The sequence below is a fragment of the Hyperoodon ampullatus genome (genome assembly GCF_949752795.1).
Source record: "Hyperoodon ampullatus genome assembly, chromosome: 7".
NCBI lineage: Eukaryota > Metazoa > Chordata > Mammalia > Artiodactyla > Ziphiidae > Hyperoodon > Hyperoodon ampullatus.
The window spans coordinates 16,068,766-16,088,299 of NC_136920.1; the positions used below are offsets into that span (position 1 = coordinate 16,068,766).

General features: G+C 58.3%; 1 protein-coding gene across 1 annotated transcript; it reads left to right on the forward strand.

The window, feature by feature from the left end:
• Positions 1–530: 530 nt before the first annotated feature.
• On the forward strand, positions 531–18,248 carry MYBPC3 (myosin binding protein C3; the record flags this gene model as incomplete). Its single annotated transcript, XM_079707759.1, has 32 exons — positions 531–555; positions 1,706–1,972; positions 2,548–2,814; positions 2,896–3,044; positions 3,999–4,116; positions 4,607–4,655; positions 4,870–4,899; positions 5,075–5,128; positions 6,389–6,409; positions 6,684–6,847; positions 7,744–7,876; positions 8,240–8,364; positions 8,446–8,551; positions 8,646–8,812; positions 9,166–9,331; positions 10,092–10,198; positions 10,297–10,326; positions 11,213–11,352; positions 11,607–11,687; positions 12,395–12,554; positions 12,871–12,975; positions 13,065–13,253; positions 14,571–14,705; positions 14,904–15,071; positions 15,817–15,905; positions 16,037–16,232; positions 16,488–16,627; positions 16,826–16,985; positions 17,087–17,223; positions 17,518–17,704; positions 17,972–18,009; positions 18,161–18,248. 31 exons carry the CDS (start codon positions 531–533, stop codon positions 17,977–17,979), a joined length of 3,873 nt encoding a protein of 1,290 aa, XP_079563885.1. The 3' UTR covers positions 17,980–18,009; positions 18,161–18,248.
• Between the last annotated feature and the right edge of the window lie 1,286 nt (positions 18,249–19,534).

The window sequence follows — 19,534 nt, forward strand, 5'->3', positions numbered from 1 at the left end:
GTAGCAACTGATGTTCCTGATGTGACCTGAGCAGCGGCAGGGGGAGGGTGTGTGGAGGCAGTCACAGGGGGCAGAAGGTCACAGAGGAGCACTGATGGGGGAAGCCAGGACTCAGGGCAGCCCAGCCCAGGGCTGTGCATGTAACCACCGCCCGGCAAGGATGTGTTAGACCCATCAGCCTCAGGGTTATGGGTCCCACACGCTCCCACTGCAAAATTTGCCTGTCAGAAGGATGTACAGACAGGGCTTGGGGTACCCCTGAGGTTTATTGAGGGTTGGGGGGCAGAAGCTGTCATATTGGGCTGGCGGGGGAGGGGACGGGGCCAGCCAGGAACAATGGGGTCCCGTGTTCTCCTGGAGAGCCCTTGATCTCTGGAATTTGTCTATATTTAGCAGGTGGCTGGGAAGGGTGCAGATAAGGAGGGCCTGGGGAGGGGGTGGCCCCTTATATAGTAGGGGGGACGGATCCCTGCTCAGATGCTCTTTCGGTGGCCCGTGCGTGCTCAGTTCCTGGTGTGACCTCTCCCAAGATGCCTGAGCCAGGGAAGAAACCAGGTAGCTCCAGGCCTGGGGTTGGGGCTGAGCGTGGGGCAGGGAGGGCTGGGGACATCAGCAATGGGGGGTGGGCCTAGGAGCGAGTTCCTGAGGGGGTTGATGAGGACGAGGCCTCTGAGCCCCAGCACAGGAGCACCGTCCTCCTGGGTCCTTTTGTTGATTCTCAGTTTCTCCTTCTCATCCTTCTGATGAGAGTGAGAGTAAAGCAGGGTCAGGGGCACAGAGTGGGAGAGAGCTAAGGCAGGAAGTGGGCCATCACCCCACTCTCAGGACGCAGGAAGACCCCTTCCCTGCCTCCATGCCCATCTCCTGCAGCAAGGTTAGGCCTGGGCTTGCCTTTTGGGAAAAGGCTGCTGCAGGAAGGACCCCAGGATGACTCTAGACTTGAGCCAGGCTCCCTGAATGCTCTTGGACAAGTCCCTCCCCTTCTGGGTCTCAGTTTCCCCATCTATACAAAGAGGGGTTAGGTTGGTTCCTCCCAGCTCTGAGATTGTCTGCTTTATGAGCCTGCACCCCTGTGCTGTGGCCCGCACACCAGTTATGACCTCCGCAGTGGGGTATTGCAGCCCTTCTGCTCTGGGAGGGGATGGTCAAGAGGCCCCTGATCCCCAGCCAAGGGCAGAGAAAGTCACAGCCCAGAGTCCCAGTCCTGGCCTGTGCCCTTACCAAGGTTGTCCATGTCAGGGATCATCCCCCCAGCCCCAGCTCCCTCCCAGGCCAGCCTTATCTCGGTGGCTGATTCTCAGCCTGAAGCCCTTAGAGGACAAATTTAGCCACATCCAAGTAGGCAGAGTACTGGTCCCTTGCCAAGCGCCCCTGCTGGTGGGGTGAAAGGGGGATGGGCTTCCACAGGCTGAGAGGGTGGGATATCCAGGGACACACCTAGCAAAATTCTTGTATGGAAGTTGGACCACAGGCCTGGCTCTCCTACCTACTGGCTATGTGATCTTGGGTAAGTCACTTAACGTCTCTGAGCCTCAGAGTCCTCATCTGAGAAATGGACACAATAACTGCACCTACCTCACAGAGCCATTGGAGCATTAAATGAGGTGATGCATTAAAGTGCTTATCGTCGTATTTAATAAGAAGCGCTATAGGGGTGGTGTGCATGGGCAAGCCAGGGGCCCCTGCAGATTCCGTTTCCCCTCAGTTTCCGCCTTCAGCAAGAAGCCACGGTCAGTGGAGGTGGCCACAGGCAGCTCTGCCGTGTTTGAGGCCGAGACAGAGCGGGCAGGAGTGAAGGTGCGCTGGCAGCGGGCAGGCAGTGACATCAGTGCCAGTGACAAATATGGCCTGGCAGCCGAGGGCACGCGGCACACGCTGACAGTGAGGGACGTGGGCTCTGCTGACCAGGGGTCCTATGCAGTCATCGCTGGCTCCTCCAAGGTCAAGTTTGACCTCAAGGTCTTAGAAGCAGGTAAGACCTTGGGCAGCCTTCCCTGAAGTTGGAGCTACCGGGGAAGGGGCAGCCCCTCCACCTCTCCCTCGACCAGAGTGCAGGAGATGTTTTCCCACTTTCTTACCTTTGCTTCGGCTGTGCCCTCAGCCAGCAATGGCCTTTTCCCGTTTTCTGTAGCAAGACCTTTCTGAGCGTCCCCACGTGGCTCCCTGGCCTGTCTCGGCCGTTGCGGAGGTGGGGGAAGTTCAGAGATGAATAAGACATAAGCTGCCTTCCCACTGGACATGCCCACACAGATGGGAACTTGGTGGGCTGTGTGTGCTGGCAGGGAAGCCCCATGAGCTTATGGGTGTGGAGGGAGCCCCAGCCCAGCCTGGGGGGCTGGACCAAGACCAGAGCCTGGGGAAGGAGAGGAGGGATGTTCAGGCTGACCCCCTGGAATGTGGGCACAGACGGCCAGTGGGGGCGAGGAGAAGGTGAGAGGCAGGCTGAATGAACCTTTGTACACACTGCAAAGGCGGAAAGGACCAGGGACAAGAGGAGGGGGTCTCTGGTTAGAAGCTCTCCACGACCCCCCATCTGATCCCCTCCAGGGAAGGCAGAGCCTGTGCCAGGCCCTGCTCCCGCCCCTGCTGAGGCTCCTGGAGGCCCTGGAGAAGCCCTGGCCTCGGCCACTGAAGTGGAAGGAGGCTCCCCGAGTCCTGAAGGTGAGAGGGGTGGGTCAGGGAGGCTGGGTCAGTGGATGGGGGTGTCCCAGGGCAGGTCTCAAAGGCCTCTGTCCACAGGGTCAAGCTCAGCAGCCCCTGACGATCCCATCGGCCTCTTTGTGATGAGGCCACAGGATGGCGAGGTGACCGCGGGTGAGTGCGGGGCTGCTGCACCCAGGGTGAGGTGGGGAGGGAGGCAGCAGGGCATCCCCGATTGTCACCCTTCTCCTGCAGGTGGCAGCATCACCTTCTCAGCCCGCGTGGCAGGGGCTAGCCTCCTGAAACCACCTGTAGTCAAGTGGTTCAAGGGCAAGTGGGTGGACCTGAGCAGCAAGGTGGGGCAACACCTGCAGCTGCACGACAGCTACGATCGGACCAGCAAGGTGGGACCTGCGGGGCACGGGGGTCACGGGGATGCATGGAAAGGGGACCTGGAGAGCCCCTGGAAGGCATGGGGGGCACAGAGAGGCAGGGGGCACCATGAGACTTGAGGCACAGAGGAGGTGCAAAGAAGGTCATGGGGAGCCTGGGAATCTGGTTGGGGGGCCAGGGGCACACAGGGAGCATGAGGAGGCTCAGAGGAGGGCTATGGGGAGGCACAGGGGATCTGTGGGATGTGGGGGGCTCGGAGGGCATGATAGTCTCAAGGGGGCATAAATAAGGCTTGGGGGGCACCAGTCAGTGAGGGTGTAAATGCCCCAGATGGATGGGTATCAGAGCTCAAGGGACCCTCAATGATCAACCATAACAATTCTTCACTATACAGACAAGGAAACCAAAGCTTGAGAGTTTATTGTTGCTGGTCCCAGGTCACTCAGAGCCAGGCCTAGAACCTGTGCTTTGACTCCCAGCCTTTGCTCCTCCCACTCTTCCAAAGTCCCGGCCCAGGCAAGGGGGCTTCTGGCAGGGCAGGGTAGATATGTACAGTCGTGTGGGCTGTGCACTGAACAAAAGTGCCTCTTTTTTTTTTTTGGCCGAACCACGTGGATTGCAGGATCTTAGTTCCCCAGCCAGGGATCAAACCTGGGCCCACTGCAGTGAAAGCATGGAGTCCTAACCCCTGGACCACCAGGGAATTCCCCAAAGTGCCTCATCTTAAGTGAATGCCATTTGCCTTGTAGCCACCCTTGATTTATATTTTATCACCACCCTGTGCCACAGATGGCAGTCAATGTACCTTGAGAAGGGGCCCCTTTTTCTATTTATACAACTGTATGGATTAATTTAAGCCCTGAGGGGTGAGAAGGTCAGTGGCCCTTAACCACCCACAGTCTCCTTTAGGGGTGAAGGGCCTCATCTCCTCGCTTCGAGTCTCCCCTGACACCTCACCTCCACAGGTCTACCTGTTTGAGCTGCACATCACAGATGCCCAGGCCACCTTTGCTGGTGGCTACCGCTGTGAGGTGTCCACCAAGGACAAATTTGACAGCTGCAACTTCAACCTCACTGTCCATGGTAAGGGGCCCTCTGGCATCAGTTCTGGGTTTGGGCTCCCTATGGGTCCTGTCCCCATACCTGCCTCTACTTCCCAATACTAAGGAGGATGCTGAGCCCTGGCCATGCAACCATTGACCACATGCCCAATACTGAAAGAAACCCATCGAGGCTTCCAGGGTTGGGGTGGGGCTTGAGCCCAGATCTCATCTGGGGTCTTAGTCATCTCGGTGTCTGGGATCCTGGCACAGGTGAACAGGTGAAGGGTAAGTTGAGAGATGGGCGGGAGATGAACCACCTCAAAGGTACTGGGAACGATAAACTGCCCCACGTCCCTGGTACCTCGACCCTGGCTGGGAAAGGCTGAGAAGATGGGGTCTTGGGGCAGATGCCCACTGTCAAGGGGTCATGGATGGGCAGGTCTGCAACACCAGGAGATCCCAGGGCAGGGCTTCTGGGATGGCCCCCTCTGAAGCCTCCTCCCCTGACTCATCCCCCTCTTTGAACCCAGAGGCCGTCGGCCCCGGAGACGTGGACCTCCGATCAGCTTTCCGCCGCACGTGAGTGGCCACCTCTTGTCAGGGCCTGGGGGAGGCTGGTGCTGGGGTCTTAGGCCCCTTGGGGTTCGGGCCAGGGGTAATGTGGGGGTATCAGGACAGGGGGTGATACGGGGGTCAGGGCTTGGGGTGATGTGGAGGGCCAGGATGAAGAGGATGGGGATGGAAGAGAGTAAGCTCCCCTGGGCAGGTGAGAAACTGAGTCTAACCCCCACAGGAGCCTGGCTGGAGGTGGTCGGCGAATCAGGTACCCCTTCCTACCCACCTGTACATAGACCCCGGGGGTCTGAGATAGTCAGGGAGCAGCCGTTCAGCCGGTGTCCCTTCCTCTCACGTCCATCCCCCAACCACGACCCCACCCCCTGCTCCCAAACCCCTTCTAGTTGGCTCAACTGTGGCCTTATGGGGGTTCCTCTCCATAGTGACGGCCATGAGGATGCTGGGACTCTGGACTTCAGCTCGCTGCTGAGGAAGAGGTGAGCCCCTGGGTAGCAGCTCTCAGAGCAGGTGGTGTGGCCCAGTTTCAAATTCTGGCACCGTGGTTTTCCAGCCGTGTGGCCCTGAGCAGGTCACTGCACCTCTCTGAGCTGGTTTCCTTGTCTGTCAAATGGGACAATCCAGGTGTTGTGAAGAGTCAGAGGGCTCAGAAGTTACATCCCATGAACTAACATCCTCACACCGTTCCCATGACCATCCTACACTTGAGTCTGCGACAGCTCATCTCAATAGGCTCTGGGGACCCAGAAGCTGGGAGAAGGCTCCAAAGCCTCAGGAATTGCCCCCCCAGCCCAGTGCAACTGAGTTGTGTCCTCAGTGTCCTGTCCCTCCCTCTCCTGGACCCTGCAGTATGGCCGATGCTGCTGCAGCCCAGAAAATGAGCATCGGGGTCAAGTGCTTTGGGGCAGCAGGGCACTGGCAGGACCCTGTAGCCATCCCCACCAGGGCAGATGACAGATGACAGGGCTGGGGATCAGATTGACCTGGGTGAGGATCCCTACTGACTGGGGAGAGTCTCTGAGCCTCGGGTCCTCCTGATACCCACCTGCTGGAGCTCAGGAGGAATAAACAAGGCCACGTGTGCCCTGTAAACAGAGAGGTGTAAGTGCAGAGAGGAGGGTGGAGGTGAGGACCCACGGGCTGCGGTCCATGGAGGGATGACCCATTCCTTCGTTACCAAGTCCAAGCTCAGACTGCTTGCCACACGACAGGCCAATAAATCGAGAGGCAAGGTGTTGGGGCAAGGAATAGCGATTTTATTCAGAAAGCCAGCAAACCGAGAAGGTGGTGGATTAGTGTCCCAAAGAACCATCTTCCCCAAGTTAGGATTCAGGCTTCTTTTCTACTAAAAGGGGAGGGGGTGTGGCTGGTTATTGAAGACTTCTTGGTGGAATCCTTTGTTCTTGCAGCCGGCCACGTAGGTCTGGTCACAGTGTTCCTGTAAACCTCCAACAAGACAAATGTTATTTTCTGTTCTGTAATTTTTTATCTCTATACAAATGAAAAGTGCTATATACCTTTAAAGGTCAAGCCTGGGAGGCAAAGCCTTGAGAATGGGCTATCATATATAGTTTGGGCCATAGGCAACATTCTTTTACAGAGGTGCAGAGCCAGCATGACCAAGCACAGGCAACACAGTACAAGGGTTAGAGCTAAAGGAATAGATTCAATATGGAGTCAGGTTTGGTCTTCTCTGTTACACCTCTAATGTGTCCACTGCTTTTCTTCCCCACCTGGAGCAGCAGCTTCCGGACCCCACGGTGAGTGCCCCATGAAGCTCTGCACCTGTCACCCCTACTTCAGCCAGGAGCACCTCCCAGAACCAGGCCCCCCCCCACCCCATACTGAAGCCTTAAGCCCCCTTGAGCCCCAGCACTGGCCCAGGACCCACTCCAGCTCGAGCTGTCCCACCAGAAGGGAAGAGGCGGAGGGGCAGGGGCAGCTTCCGCTTGGGAGGGGAGGAGAGGGGGCTGCAGTTTTGTCTTGGCCATGGGGCCTGCCCTGAAGCCTCGCCACGTGGACCGTGTGACACAGGGACTCGAGGCTGGAGGGCCCCGCGGAGGAGGATGTGTGGGAGATCCTGCGGCAGGCACCCCCGTCAGAGTACGAGCGCATCGCCTTCCAGCACGGCATCACCGACCTGCGAGGCATGCTCAAGAGGCTCAAGGGCATGAGGCGGGAGGAGAAGAAGAGCACAGGTGAGACACCTCTGCCAGGGGAAAAGAGAGGGCGGGGCGAGCGCCTGCGCAGACGCACGCACGCGCACGCACGCGAACGTGCCCACGGAAAAAGAGCAGCGGCCATCTTGGCCCGGAGACGCTCAGGAAAGGAGAGTTCAGGCGAATCCCCTCTCGTGTGGGGAAAAAGCGGGAGTGCCCAGGCTGGCACCTTGCCGCACAGAAAAAGAAAAGGGCCACGTTAGCCCAGAGACGCCACAGGAAGAGGACGGAGCCCAGGCCAGCCCTCCGCCCCCAGCCAAAGCCAGGCGGCCTCTTCCTCCCCTACCCGGCTTGGGAAGAAAAAGCCTGCTTATTTCTCCCCACACCCAAACAAGGGGAAGAAGCCAGTTTAGCCCAGAGACCCCCCGACCCACGAAGAGAAGAGCCTGGTTAATCTTCCTCACAGCCAAACAGAACAGGTGGGTGCAGGTTAGCGCCCCTCGCTCCCAGGCGGGTCCGAGGAGAGGGCTCAGGCCAGCCCTTCCCCCTCAAGGGGTTGACAAGGAGCCCTGGAAACTGAGCTGGGACAGCAGAGGCGCCTGGTAGGAGGGCATAAAACCGGGGGTTGTTGGTAAAACAGAGTGGAGAGGAGGAGAAGGCCCGTTTGTCGCATCACCCATTCTCCTGCCAAGCTTCTGTCTTTTTGGAAAGCCCCAGACCCTATCCCTGAGCTGAGCAGGTGAAGAGGACCCCAAGGAAGACAGGAAGACAAAGACAGAGAGACACGGAGGTGACAGACAGGGGTAAAGAGACAGAGTCACAGAGGAGGCACAGAGAGAGACCGGGGGAGGCAGGAGGAGGAGGAGAGGGGCAGGACCTCGCCCTCCTTGCTGGGCGGCCCCGGGAGCAGGGGCCTGAGGGGTGGAAGCGCTCAGCCTTTCAGAAGAAGCTGCAGCCGGCCTACCAGGTGAGCAAGGGCCACAAGATCCGGCTGACCGTGGAGCTGGCCGACCCCGACGCCGAGGTCAAGTGGCTGAAGAACGGACAGGAGATCCAGATGAGCGGCAGGTGCGGGTGGGGGTGGGACCCGGGGACACTGCAGGGTGAGGAGGGGCCCTGGGGGAGCTGCTCCCCGGCCGTGCTCTCCCTGCTTCTCCCTCCACCCATGCTCTCTGGCCAGCTCTGGATCCCTGTCTCTCTGGGTCTAACGCCCCACCTTTCTGTTTCTTCCCGGCTCTGTTCCCTGCTCATTTTCTCTTGGTCTCGCTCCTCCCACCGGGACGCTCCAACGGCCGCTTCTGCTCCACAGCAAGTAAGGCTCCTGGAAGGCTTGGGGTGTGGGCACGGGGGTCCCGACAGCAGTTTGAGGGGGCACCCAGAGCACAGGAGGTGCGTCCATGGCTCTCCTGCCCACACCCCGGCCCCGCCCAGGTACATCTTCGAGTCCGTCGGCGCCAAGCGCACGCTGACCATCAGCCAGTGCTCGCTGGCAGACGACGCGGCTTACCAGTGCGTGGTGGGCAGCGAGAAGTGCAGCACCGAGCTCTTTGTCAAAGGTGGGCCTGGCGCCCTGAGACCCTGAGAGGGGACGGGGGGCCGCAGAGCGGCCCGTCCGTCATGCTCTCTCTGCGTGACAGAGCCCCCCGTGCTGATCACATGTCCCCTGGAGGACCAGCTGGTGATGGTGGGACAGCGAGTGGAGTTTGAGTGTGAAGTGTCTGAGGAGGGGGCCCAGGTCAAATGGTGAGTGCCAGAGGTGGGGGGCTCGGGGCGGGGCCTGGGACCTGGGGGCATCCCCCGAGGAGGCCCTGGCACCTACTGCCCACCCTCTGGCTAGGCTGAAGGACGGGGTGGAACTGACCCGGGAGGAGACCTTCAAATACCGGTTCAAGAAGGACGGCCAGAGACACCACCTGATCATCAACGAGGCAACGCTGGAGGATGCTGGGCGCTACGCGCTGCGCACGAGTGGGGGCCAGGCTGTGGCTGAACTCATCGTTCAGGGTGAGGCCCTGGGAGGCCCCCTCAGCACTAGCCCCCCAGCCATGTAGGGGAATTGGGCAAACCCGGGATCGAGGCCTGCATGGCCTTGGACAAGTCACTTTGACACCTCGGGCCTCACCTTTCTCATCCATAAAATGGGGATGCTGAGGTGACCACCTGGAGGGTATTTGGAGGTTCAGATGGGCCTGGTTAGTGTCACCCACCCCGGCACACATGAGATTCCTTTTGTACACGGCACCGTCACAGGCACACATGCATTGCACTCGTGTTTTCACAAGCCCGAGGGATCTCCACAGGGATTCACGCCCACACACACCCTCTCCAGCTCACTGGCTCTGCCCTATGCCCCCCAGAGAAAAAGCTGGAGGTGTACCAGAGCATCGCGGACTTGACAGTAGGCTCAAAGGACCAGGCCGTGTTCAAGTGTGAGGTGTCGGATGAGAACGTGCGGGGCGTGTGGCTGAAGAACGGGAAGGAACTGGTGCCTGACAGCCGCATAAAGGTGTCCCACATCGGGCGGTGAGTGTGCAGGGTGTGCCAGAGACAGACACGCGGAGAGACAGAGAGAAACAGAGACTGACAGAGACAGAGGGAGAGACACAGAGAGAGAAGAAGACGGTGACAAAGACAGATGGATGGAGATCAACAGAAAGAGACAGACACTTAGAGACAGGACCGAGACTGAACTAGAGACAAAGAAAGTCAGACTGAGAATGAGAGACAGAGGGAGAAGCAGATGAACAGAGAGACAGGTACACAGAATCACGACAGAGACAAATAGAAAGATACAGAGAGAGACAGACAGAAGTATGGAGAGGCAGATGCATACAGAGAAGAACAGTCCATTAGAGACAGAGAAGAAGGGAGACAGAGACAAAGACGAAGCAGTGAGAGACACAGACAGGCTGGGAGCCCCCCACACACACATAACTTGTGACCAGGGTAGAGTAGGAGGCCTCGGAGGACGGCTCTGGCCAGGGGCCCTCACTCTCTCCCACTCCCTTACTCATGCCCCGAGCATCTGGGCCCAAGTTCACGGAGATTAATGAGACCAGCCCCTGCCCAGTCTCCAGTGGCCCAGCCGAGGGGACACATCTACACTGCTTACCTCTGAAAGCATGCAAGGGAGCTGAAAAATTCAAACATAGAGGAAGAGAGCACTTTAGAACACCACTGAGCTAAGGTGGGGTGAGGGCCCCCTGGAGCCCTGGCTGGGGTGTCCGGTGAGGCCAGGGGTGCATGGCCCAGCAGGGTCCCTTGAGCCATCGCTGCCCTGCAGGGTCCACAAACTGACCGTGGACGACGTCACGCCCGCAGACGAGGCGGACTACAGCTTTGTGCCAGAAGGCTTCGCCTGTAACCTGTCTGCCAAGCTCCACTTCATGGGTGAGCAGGTGCTGAGGGGCATGAGGGCCCCTGCTGCTGGGCCCTGCTGCTGGGCCCTGCCTTCACCCTGGTGCCACTTGCTCTTGCATCTCTTGCAGAGGTCAAGATTGACTTCGTGCCTAGGCAGGGTGAGTCTTGGGCCCCTGCATGCTGCCTCCCACGCCCTGCCCGTGTCTCCCTTCCACTCACAAGCAGAGGGAAGAAAGGAACCAGGAGTGGGGACCCTGAGGCCCAGCCCCAGCTCTGCCACTCACAACCACGGGCCACCTGCAGTCTCTCTGAGCCTCAGTTTCCTCACCTCTAAAATGGGGATCCTGAAGTGGCTCCCCTATGGGATGGTGGGAACAATGATCTGACATGGTGTGTGTGAGCTTTCAAATGACATCACAGAGGTGAGATTTTATTATTAAATCTTTTCTGCTTTTAGAAGTACCTTTCCTGCTTTTAGATTAAACTGTGTAGGATCCTAATTTCAGGAGAATAGTCCAGGCTGAGGCATGCTCTGGGTCAGGGCTTTCTAAACAGGGTTCACTTCATATGATACTCCATTTTACAAGGGTTCCATGGTGAAATAAGTTTGGGAACCTCTTGTTGATTCAGAAGGTGCATTAGCCTGTCAAAGGCTCTAAAACATCCTGCTTAACTTTGTTTAACCTAGGGTTTCCTAATTGTTTGTCCATGGAAATTTTTTTTTTTTCTAGGAAGGCATTCCCAAACACAAGTTGAGAAATGCTACGCTAGGTGACCTGATGTTGTGAACCTCCCTGGAAACTTCCTGGGGAGATGGAAATGTTGTAGATCTTGACCGGGTGGTGGTTACACAGGGTGTATACGTTTGTCAAAACTCATCAAGCTGTATGCTCAAGTCTAGGCATTTTAGTGTGTGCAAACTATACCTCAGTAGAATAAATTAAAAACAAAACAGCCAGGGGCATGTGCTCCTTCTAGCTTTCCCCTCTTTCATAGGCCTTAGGCCCCTTCCTCTTTCTCTGACCTGTGCCATCTCCCTGCCAGAACCTCCCAAGATCCACCTGGACTGCCCAGGTCGCGTGCCGGATACCATTGTGGTGGTGGCTGGGAACAAGCTACGCCTGGACGTTCCTATCTCCGGGGACCCTGCTCCTACTGTGATTTGGCAGAAGACCATCACAAAGGTACTGTGGATCCCTCCCCCACTTCCCCACCTGTAAAATGGGTGCATGGGACTAGTGTATGCTGGGACCTGCTCCCCACCCCACATGTACACGCCCTGGCCACTGAACTAGGAGCACAGAGGCTCAGCAGGCTGAGAGGTCGGGGAAGCGGGCAAAGGAGAGACGGGTAGGGGTTGCTTGGCAGGGGTTCCCTCCAGGCTGAGCCAGACCCTCTTTCCCCTCACTCCTTCCTTTCCTTCCTGCTCTGTTCCCAGGGGAATAAGGTCCCAGCAGGGCCAGCCCTCGATGCATCAGGGGATTCAGGTGCCAGTGATGAGTGGGTATTTGACAAGAAGGTGAGTGAGGCTGAAGGTGGCTCATTTGCCCTTAGTCATTTTCTGCCCATGTGGTATCCACCGTCAGGTGAGGTCTCTGTGAAGGTGCCACATCTGGCAGGAGTTGTGCTCCTGCCCCTGGTAGGGTCTCCACGGGGCCCTCATGCCCCAGACAGACACACGTTCACACCTTCAACATTGCCAGGAAGTCCTCCTGCCTGGGGGCACTCCCTGGCTCTTGTCTTCCTGAGCTGACCTTGACTTTGTGCTTCTTCCCAGCAAGGGAGTGGGGTCCCTGGCACTTTTCAGTAGGAGTAGCTGCAGGGTCACCAATCAGGTCAGCTTCTCGTCCTCCACTCACGGATGGTTCCTCTACCCAGCTGAGGTCTTTCAGGATCCTCACAATAGCTCTGTGAGGTCATGTTATTCCCATTCAGCAGATAGGGAAACTGAGGCATGGAGCAGACAGGCGACTGTCTAAAGTTCCGTGACAGAGCTAGAGCTAGAACCTGTGACCCTTGCCCTGGTGTCGTGCCCATGGCAGGTGGTAAGGAAAGGGTCTTGGATTAGATGCTCACATGGGTGCAGTTTCCACGCAGGCTGTGTCTCCCCAGCAGACCCAGCGCTGAGCTCCTTTCCCGTCTCAGGGCTGTCAGCTGTTGCAGAGGCTGCAGAAGCCCCTGGGTTCTGACTTGGGTCCTTCCCCCCAACTCCTACTCCCCCGCCAGCTTCTGTGTGAGACCGAGGGCCGGGTCCGAGTGGAGACCACCAAGGACCGCAGCATCTTCACCGTTGAGGGAGCAGAGAAGGAAGACGAGGGCGTCTATGTTGTCACGGTGCAGAACCCCGTGGGCGAGGACCAGGTCAACCTCACAGTCAAGGTCATCGGTGAGGCAGGGTTCCAGGTGGGGAAGCCACAGGAGCAACCAGGGAGGACCCATCCATGCACTCATTTAGTCTCTAAACAAACACTGTGGGCCACATTCTTAGATGCGTAGAGAGGGTTGGGACTAGGACTGGTGAATATGGGCAGTGGGGAGCCGTAATAGGTTGTTTGCAGGCTGGTGATGTGATCAGAACTGCATTCTGGAAAGATCGTTCTAGGCTCTGGGGGCAGTGGGGGAAGCCTGTTGGTTGGGGTGCTGTGGGGATGGGCAACGTCGGCCTCGGCCGGGCAGGGCTGATGGGGGTCCCCTCTCCCCAGATGTGCCGGATGCTCCGGCGGCCCCCGAGATCAGCAACGTGGACGAGGACTCCTGCACGGTGCGGTGGAAGCCCCCTGCCTACGATGGCGGGCAGCCAGTCCTAGGTGAGCCGAGGGCACAGGGGACATAGCCGAGGGCAGGGTGTGCGGGGGTGCCTGCACTCTAGACCAGAGCTCCCACCTCCCCTCGCCAGGCTACATCCTGGAGCGCAAGAAGAAGAAGAGCTACCGGTGGATGCGGCTGAACTTCGACCTGCTGCGGGAGCTGAGTCACGAAGCGCGGTGCATGATCGAGGGCGTGGTCTACGAGATGCGGGTCTACGCTGTCAACGCAGTGGGCATGTCCAGGCCTAGCCCCGCCTCCCAGCCGTTCATGCCTGTTGGTGAGCCTGCCCTGCCTGCCCCGCCCCACACCCTCCCGTTCAGGGGCCCCAGTAATAGCAGCTACGCTGTGGGTGGCGCTTAACACCCGTGGTCTCCTTTAATCACCTTCATTTCACAGGTGAAGAAAGTGAGGCTCTGAGAAGTTAGATGACTTTCTCGAGGTCACCAGCTGGCAAGGGGTGGAGCTGAGAGACCTCTCCAGCCTCACTTTCCACATCTATAAAATGGGGATAATGATAATATCTACTTCATAGAATTGTTAGGATGAAATGAGGTCATGCAGGTGCAGCATCTGGCATACAGCAGCTCAGTAAATCATTGTTTCCTCTTCCCCACTCCCTTCAGCCAGCATTTGTTAACCAGGGAAGAGGGTGAGGGCAGTTGGGTCCCTCGGAAAGGGCCCTGGACCAGGAATCAGAGATGGGGTTTGCAGAGCCAGCTCTTTCATCCCCAGGAGGGATATCTGGAGTCGTCATCTTCCCCTGTGCCTCAGTTTCCACATCTGTATAATGGAGGTTGAGAAGGTAGAACAGACACCGAGGGTGTGGCACTCTCGAGGACACCTGTCCCTGTCGGGACATGTGAGTCTCGGGGGGAGGAGGGTGGCTGTCTGTGGTGGGGCAGACACAGGGAGGGGGGCACGGTGTGGTGAGATGGCAGGAAGAGGGTGCCTGTGGGGAGAAGGGGCCAGGCCTCTCTTTAGGAAGTGACTTCCGGTTTTCTCAGTTCTTAGTCAACTCAGTTACTCATACAGGGTCAGGAAATTTCCATGTTTTAGGCCAGTTTTTTCTTAAATTACATTTAAAGAATTTCCTACACTATCTGACAAAAGTGGCTCTTTCTAAGCATGTTGGTGGTGTTTTGGGGTGTCTTTTCCTTTTTAGGTCTCTTCTGTAATCGCTGATGCTGCTTGGGTGTGTGTGTGTTTGTAAGCCTGTCTAGAGACATGTCTTTTTTTTTTTTTTTTTTTTTTTTGTGGTACGCAGGCCTCTCACTGTTGTGGCCTCTCCCGTTGCGGAGCACAGGCTCCGGACGCACAGGCCCAGCGGCCATGGCTCACGGGCCCAGCCGCTCCGCGGCATGTGGGATCTTCCCAGACTGGGGCACGAACCCGTTTCCCCTGCATCGGCAGGCGGACTCTCAACCACTGCGCCGCCAGGGAAGCCCTAGAGACATGTCTTTTAATGGAGCTGATATATTTCTCAAAGTGCTTGAAAGCCAGTCGAAGGGGGAGGATTTCCCTGGATTGTGGTCCTTCAGCTGCCCTGGCTGGTGCAGACTCGCTCAGACCCCTCTCTGGCCTCCCCTTTGCCCAGGCCCCCCCAGTGAGCCAAGCCACCTGGCGGTGGAGGATGTCTCTGACACCACCGTCTCCCTCAAGTGGAGGCCCCCAGAACGCATGGGAGCTGGAGGCCTTGACGGCTACAGCGTGGAGTACTGCCAGGATGGCTGTGAGTGCTCCAGCCCAGCCCCGGGCCCTCTGCCTCCCAGCACCCTTCTCTGAACTGCCCTCCAGGCCAGGCCAGGTCCCTGTCACCCTGCAGGGCCCCTGTCTGCAGTGGAGGCCCCAGTCGGCCACCAGGGATGTGGGCGGCAGGATGCGGACACTGCCCATGGCCTTGCCTCTTCATCCCCACCCCCGCCCCCAGGCTCGGAGTGGGTGGCTGCCCTTGAGGGGCTGACCGAGCACACGTCGTTGCTGGTGAAGGACCTGCCCACGGGGGCTCGGCTGCTTTTCCGCGTGCGGGCTCACAATGTGGCGGGGCCTGGAGCCCCTGGCATCACCACGGAGCCTGTGACGGTGCAGGAGATACTGCGTGAGTGCCCCTCGTGCAGGGATGAGACCTGCCGCGGGCACCCTGGCCCTTGGGGTCCAGTGGAGGTGGGGGCAGTCAGGGAGACCCTACTTGGAGGGGATAAATGCTGGGCAGGGACAGGAGGGGGTTGGTGCCTATACCCGTGCCACAGGCCAGATGTGCAGAGAGGGCCTCCCTCTTGGTTTTCCATGTCAACCCCCAGTTCTGGACTAGGGAAAATGTAGGTCATTGTACCATCACCTTCGAGCTCTGTTTTGTGGGTCTCTGAGCTCCAACAGGTAGGTATTGTCCATGTGTTAAGGACTGAGCAGTGAGGTCGCTTGTTGTCAGATCGGCCCATGTGGGATCCACTTTCCATTATTTTGCCAACAAAGAGTCAGTCCTTTAAGGACTGGTTCTCAGGGTGGAAAGAGGCAGCAAACTGGGATGGAAACAGCAGGGGGCATGGAGTCCAAAAGCCTAGGTTTGCATCCTGGCCTGTGACTGGCTAGCTGTGTGACCTCAGATAAGTTCCTCACTCTCTCTGTTCCCTGCCTGTTGTAGCAGTGTGGAGAGGCTCGGGTGGAAGCAGGAGCTTTGGGAACCTTTGGGGCTGGGGTTGGGGAGCTAAAGGAGAGGAGGGCCCAGTAGGCGGCATGTTTCCTAGTTGCGCTCTCCAGGCCCTGCCTCCAGCGGAGGGAGCTCTGGCGCTCCTTGGGCCTGCGGCTGTGGGGGCCCCCGCCAAGCTCCTCACTCGTACCCACAGAGCGGCCACGGCTCCAGCTACCCAGACATCTTCGCCAGACCATCCAGAAGAAGGTCGGAGAGCCCGTGAACCTCCTCATTCCTTTCCAGGTAGGGCTGGCCCCCTTCCCTTCCCCCACCACCGTGTGTTGTCCACGCCCAGCAGACAGATGTCTCAGCGAGGCTGGTGCAGTGGCCGGTAGGGAGAGCCAGGCTCGGGAGTGAGCTGTCCTCCCGCACAGGGCAAGCCCCGGCCTCAGGTGACCTGGACCAAAGAGGGACAGCCACTGGCAGGCAAGGAGGTGAGCATCCGCAACAGCCCCACGGACACCATCCTGTTCATCCGGGCCGCAAACCTCGCCCACTCGGGCACCTACCAGGTGACCCTGCGCATCGAGAGCATGGAGGACAAGGCTGAGCTGGTCCTGCAGGTCGTTGGTACGTGGTGTTGGGGCTTCCCTCTGAGTCCGAGCGTTTTTAGTCCCTGAGCTGGGCTGCCAGGGCCCAGGGCTCAACCTGGAGCTTCTCGTCTTCCAGGCCTGGGGCCCCTCCTCTGGGATGCCCAGAGCCCCTGCAGAAGATGGCAGGCCAGGTCCTGGCAGGAGCGAGGGGGCCCCTGGAGCCTGGTGTCCCCTACTCACGCTCAGGCGATGTCAGGAGGTTTGGGCTTCCCACTGGGTCTGTCTCCTGCAGACAAGCCAAGTCCTCCCCAGGATATCCGGGTCACTGACGCGTGGGGTTTCAATGTGGCTCTGGAGTGGAAGCCACCCCAAGATGACGGCAACACAGAGCTCTGGGGCTACACGATTCAGAAAGCTGACAAGAAGAGCATGGTGAGCCCGGGGCCCTGGGCCCCCCGCACGCACCCTCTCTGGGTCCAGGCAGACCTGGGCCCCAGCTGCCCCTCCCCAGTATCCTTAGACTGGTTCCCTCCACAGAGAAGGTGCTGACACCAGGGGTACCCAAGAGAGGCCCCTGGCAGGAAGTAGGGCCTGCCCCAGAGAACCCCCTACCTTTCCTCCACACCACAGGAGTGGTTCACCGTCTTGGAGCATTACCGCCACACCCACTGCGTGGTGTCAGAGCTCATCATCGGCAATGGCTACTACTTCCGGGTCTTCAGCCATAACATGGTGGGGCCCAGTGACAGAGCCGCCACCACCAAGGAGCCTGTCTTTATCCCTAGACCAGGTGCTGTACCTTCACTCCCACCCACCGCGGGCAGGGGCTGGGGCAGGGGGGCGAACCTGGCTAGGTGTGGCCCTCTTGGTACCAAGTTCTGTCACCAACAGGCATCACGTATGAGTCACCCAACTACAAGGCCCTGGACTTCTCTGAGGCCCCAAGCTTCACCCGCCCCCTGGTGAACCGTTCGGTCCTTGCTGGCTACACTACTACTCTCTGCTGTGCTGTCCGGGGTAGCCCCAAGGTAGGGAGCTTTGGGCCCTGGTCCAGGCTGACCCAGGAGGCCTGGCTCGTAGGCCCCCGCCTCAAGCAGTCCTCCCCCCAGCCTGTCCCCCTGTTTTCTCTCCACTTTTGGGTATCAGGGCCCTCCCTGAACAGGGCCTTGGCATTCCTCATTGGCTCCCTGTTCATACTCGGCCCTGGGCATAGTTTGGGACTACAGTGGGATCCCCAGAGTAGAAATACAAACGCCTAGTCTCTGTAGGTTCCTGCCAGGTCCTCTCTCAACCTGAGAGATCTCCCTCCTTCCCACCTACAGCCCAAAATTTCCTGGTTCAAGAATGGCCTGGACCTGGGCAAAGACGCCCGCTTCCGCATGTTCAGCAAGCAGGGAGTGTTGACCTTGGAGATTAGAAAGCCTTGCCCCTTCGACGGGGGTGTCTATGTCTGCAGGGCCACCAACTTGCAAGGCGAGGCACAGTGTGAGTGCCGCCTGGAAGTGCGAGGTGAGGAACCCGCTGGGCTAGGGCCTGGGGTGGTGGCAAAGGCCAGGTGCCAGCTGGGACTCTGGGCTTTCGCTTTGCTGTCCTGGCCCAAGCAGCTGCTCTGGCTGAAAGAGCAATGACCCTGTCATGTCCAGATGGTGTTGGCTTCTGGACTTTGTTGCCAAAGCTGCTTGCCTGAGCCTTCCCGAAGGCTGGGGTGGGGGTGGGGGGACACACGTAGTGCTGGGAGGTTCAACACGTGCATGACATGGCCTTTCTCCCCTGCAGTGCCTTAGTGACGAGGCTGGCTTCCTGGGGATGGCCAGGTATGTACTCTGCATCACCCTGATACCCAGGGCCCAAATCAAAGGCTGAGCCCTGGCCCTTGGTCCAGGGGCAGCCAGCAGGAAATGGGGGTGCAGGTGGCTCTTAGGAGGATTTCAGTCCAGCTCATTCACAAGGGAGCCTGTGTCACAGGTGCAACTGGAGCCAACCCACGTACCAGGAGCCTGGAAGGAAGTTGGACAAGCCACCTTCTGCTGTTGGATGTGTATGCAAGTGTGTGTGTTGGAGCTGGGCTGGGGAAGCCCCAGTAGGGCAGCGTAGTTATGATGAGCAGGCATGGGGGGCACTCCGCACAGGCTAACCTGTCAGAGCTCCATCTGGAAGCTCCTCAGATCCTTGGGGCGAAAAGTGTGCGGGCTCAGGAAATGATGGCTGGGGACAGGCCTCTCTGGCCCGCCGTGTTTTCTCAGTGTATGAGGGCAATAAAAGATCGGTGCAATCACAGAGAACGGACTCTTCTTGGCCAAGATGCTTGTTTTCAGAAAAAGCACAGGAAAATTTACTTGATCTTGAGAGCAAACTGAAGGCAGGTATTCTTTCTCCCAGATGAATTAAATGAGGACCAGAGTGGGATCCTAAGTTCCTAAAACATTAATACTAGAAGGAACCTCAGCCTTCCCCACCTTCAAATGAGGAAACTGAGGAGCTGTGACGGAGGAAAGTGTATTATTAGCAAAAGAGCCAGAATCCCCAGGCTCTCCCATCTTTGTCCTGGTGACCCATGGTCTCAGCAGCCTGGATGGGGGGCAGTGCTAATCTCAGTGTGGTTCTGTGTCCATAAGGCCAGGAGTGAAAGTGTACCAGCTGCTTTGGGGTCCCAGTGGGCAAAAAACCCACTGCCCATTTACACGCATATCGCACAGGAAGAGAGTGATCCTGTCTAGACAAGGCACTGGGAACCAGGAAGGTGTAGGGGCCAGGGCCCTACTCTGCTCTTCCTTCCCCCGTGGGGAGCCAAAATCCCATCACCAGTTCGCTTTTGGGAGGAGGAAGCCAGCAGCTCTCAGAGGTGCCCTGATGGAGTGACAACGGTCCTTCCTGCCCAGGGAGTGGTTTCTCCATGGCCTAGAAAGACGTTCCATGAAGGCTGGTCCAAGGTTGCTTCTCGGAGTTCTACCCAACCGGACACTCCTGGCCAAGAGCCCAGAGCCCTGGGCTCCAGGCCCCGTGGGAGGCTCTGGCCGAGTCACACCACCTCTCTGGAGCACACCTGTAAGGGGCACCGGAAGCTGAGACCCTGGGCCTTGGTTTTTCCTTTACTACTAAATTAATCTGCTTAGGTGTCAAGTCCTGTTTGGCCGCTCCCTCTAGCGACCGTCTTGGGAAGGCCCCTCCCATGGGGCCTCTCAGAACACAGGAAGCTGGTGAGCTCCACTGGGCCAGAGGGGTGGGAAGCGGGTCCTTCAGCACACCAGAGATTGGATGGGCATGATCTCACCTCCCTGATTCCTTCAGGCCAAAGGTGTCTTTTTCGAGTCCAGGGTCAGCCTTCCTCAGCCCAGGCTG